Source organism: Oryza brachyantha, chromosome 7 (assembly GCF_000231095.2).
Source record: "Oryza brachyantha chromosome 7, ObraRS2, whole genome shotgun sequence".
NCBI lineage: Eukaryota > Viridiplantae > Streptophyta > Magnoliopsida > Poales > Poaceae > Oryza > Oryza brachyantha.
In genome coordinates this window covers 6,323,232-6,325,917 of record NC_023169.2, presented here as the reverse complement: position 1 = coordinate 6,325,917, position 2,686 = coordinate 6,323,232, and the positions used below count along the sequence as shown (strand labels likewise).

At 43.9% G+C, this 2,686-nt stretch overlaps 1 protein-coding gene across 1 annotated transcript; it reads right to left on the bottom strand.

The window, feature by feature from the left end:
• Nucleotides 1-1,229: 1,229 nt before the first annotated feature.
• On the bottom strand, nt 1,230-1,883 carry LOC102708540 (putative lipid-transfer protein DIR1). Its single transcript, XM_006657553.2, has one exon. It carries the CDS (start codon nt 1,794-1,796, stop codon nt 1,494-1,496), a length of 303 nt encoding a protein of 100 aa, XP_006657616.1. The 5' UTR covers nt 1,797-1,883; the 3' UTR covers nt 1,230-1,493.
• Between the last annotated feature and the right edge of the window lie 803 nt (nt 1,884-2,686).

The window sequence follows — 2,686 nt, the reverse complement described above, 5'->3', positions numbered from 1 at the left end:
GAATAAATATAGGAATTTGAGCAGAGATAAAAATTGAAAGGATTTTTCCATGAGGTTCTACGTCTCGTTAAATTTCCTCCAAAACTTGTATGGGAAGAGATATCCCATAGGAATTTGATAGGAATCCATAGGATTCATTCCTTTGTAGAAAAAATTTCTGTAGGAATAAAATTCTCTAAAATTCCTATGGATTTGTAATGAATCAAAGGGGCCTTAAAATGGGTTAACACCTGGCCTCTGCATTCCACGAACGTACACAATCCCTGACGGGACATCCGGATTTTGCGACTAAGAATACGGCGATCGTACTTTAAAAATATGTCAATCAAACAAATGGCAAAATCATGATCTAGCCAAATCTATCCATTTATACTTATACCTACATTAATTAGATTTTCTCTATGGGCTTATACATTAATCAAAACCATTCGATATTTAAATCATAAAATCATATCATAGCTATTAGAATTCATTGAAATAGTTTGGGTCTTACTATTTTATTTACTATACCTTCAGAAAGTCGTCCACGTAACGGCACACTATTTACCTTTAAAACCCATCGAGCACGTACGTTCTAATACATTGTTGTGAATCGATCTCAGGGAATCAACGAGTATAAATTCGAACGTTCACCATCCAGATTAGTTCAAATTCAGCCAAAATTAATTAAATTATACTGCTCATCCCGCCATGTTTTGCCCTCAAGGCCTCAACCCTCGACTGTACCGCATATGAGGACGGTGTTCCTTCCGTGTGTCGGATGATGTTCCACATCGGTCGGTCTTGTTCCCAGGATGAAGTGCCTGCCTGGGATCCATGGGGAACTTGCCCACATTAATTCCGTGTGGCTTAGGTCACAGATGGGCCATCATTTGTGATAGGCCGCGTTTGGTACAGCCAACGCATGTCATAATTTGTGTCCATCGTTAGTCACAAATGACTATCGACCTACTTTTAATGGATCGTTTTTGAATTTTTCAACCCAAATTTGAAATTGAAGAATAATTGCCATCGAAAACTCAGAAATCAGATCAGTCCTTAGGCAGCTCCAACAAGCTGACAAACAAGTAGGCTTCAAATAGAAGAATAATGGGTCCACGCTGAGTTTATAAATTAATCTTAAGGACCATAATACCAGTACGTGGTTACATCTCACATACATAAAACCATGCATGCATGCGGTTTTAATTGTTAAATTTACGCTAAACTAGAGAGCAAACCATACACCATCGGATTATACAAAATAGTACGTACTCCAGTATATTAGAGGGCATGCGGTCGATGCAAGACAACGAGACAATCCACACACGCATTCCACACAGACACAAGACAAGAACATACAGCTAGGACAGGCTAGCAAGCCTCCTGTAGCCGCAGTTCCAGCCATTTTATGCTATTGACGATTTTCTATATATCAATTAACGCAAGCTAGTGATCGAGGCCTGCAGATTTGGGCGGTAAAAACGTAGAGACGAAATGAAGAGGAGAAAAACTCAGCAGTTGGGCGGCGCGGTGAGGCCGCACTTGGCCGGCAGCTGCATGGCGCGGCTGGGGTCGATGTTGTAGAGGCTGAGCCACGGCGAGTTCTTGTAGGAGCAGAGGCACGACAGGTCGGCCTTCGACAGCGCCGTGCAGCAGTCCGCCGACGGGCTCGGGGTCGGGTTCGACGTCGCCGCCGCCGCCGGCTGGCAGGCCATGAACTGGTCGTTGCTCATGTTGCACACGGCGGCCTGGGCCGCGGGCGCCGCCGCCACGACCAGGAGGACAGCCAGCGCCGCCGCCGCCACCTTCGCCATTGCCGGCGGCTGGACCGGAAAGCTGTGCTTATTGGCTCTCTCTTGAGTATGAAATTGCTGGATGCTTCTGTCCGTGGCCGTGAAGGGTGTTTTATAGCGGCGTTTTTGCATGGGAGGTTTTTGGGTTGGACCCTGAAAAGTTTGTGTATTTTTACAGGAGTATTTTCAGTTGCGATAACCATCTTGGTTACACGGTATTAACTGCCCTTGAGTTCGCAAATTATTGGTTCTAGGGACAAGTACTCCTCACAGGTCAACAAGGTGATGGGTTATATATCTGTTGGCATATGTTCGTCTGTTTTGTCGTGCCAGCCTTGGTGACGACAAAGATAGCCATCCGCGCGACAGAGGCATGCATTTGGAACATTTTTCCTTTTTATTTCCAGAAGAAAAAGTATTGCATATATATTAGTAATATACAGCTTTGTAAATTAATATTTAAAGTCCCTTCATGGTTGTCTTTAAAATTAATGTTCTCGAGCTTCAAGTATATAATCGTTTTATATTATAGATTTAATTACTGCCAGATAAGTTATAGTATCCACCAATCATGTTTGTTCAATTCTTTGTATATTTGAAAAATAATAATAACAGTCCCTCTGTCGGATATCGACTTATTTTTGAAGAAAAATTCCGACGAATCTTTGGTCCATACTTTATCGGATGCAAATCTTCCAAACAAAGGAATTATCTTATCTTTGATAATGCTCTCTCCGTCGATGGCCACCGTCGCCGCTACACGCGCCACGCCGCCGCCTGCCGGCCTCCGCGGCCTCGCCATGCCGTGCCGCCTGACGGCCTCCCCGCGCAAGAGAAGCTAACATGTGAGGCCTGATGCCAGAGAACTCGAAACAGAGAATAAGGATGGAGAGACTGTTAAAATAAAAAAC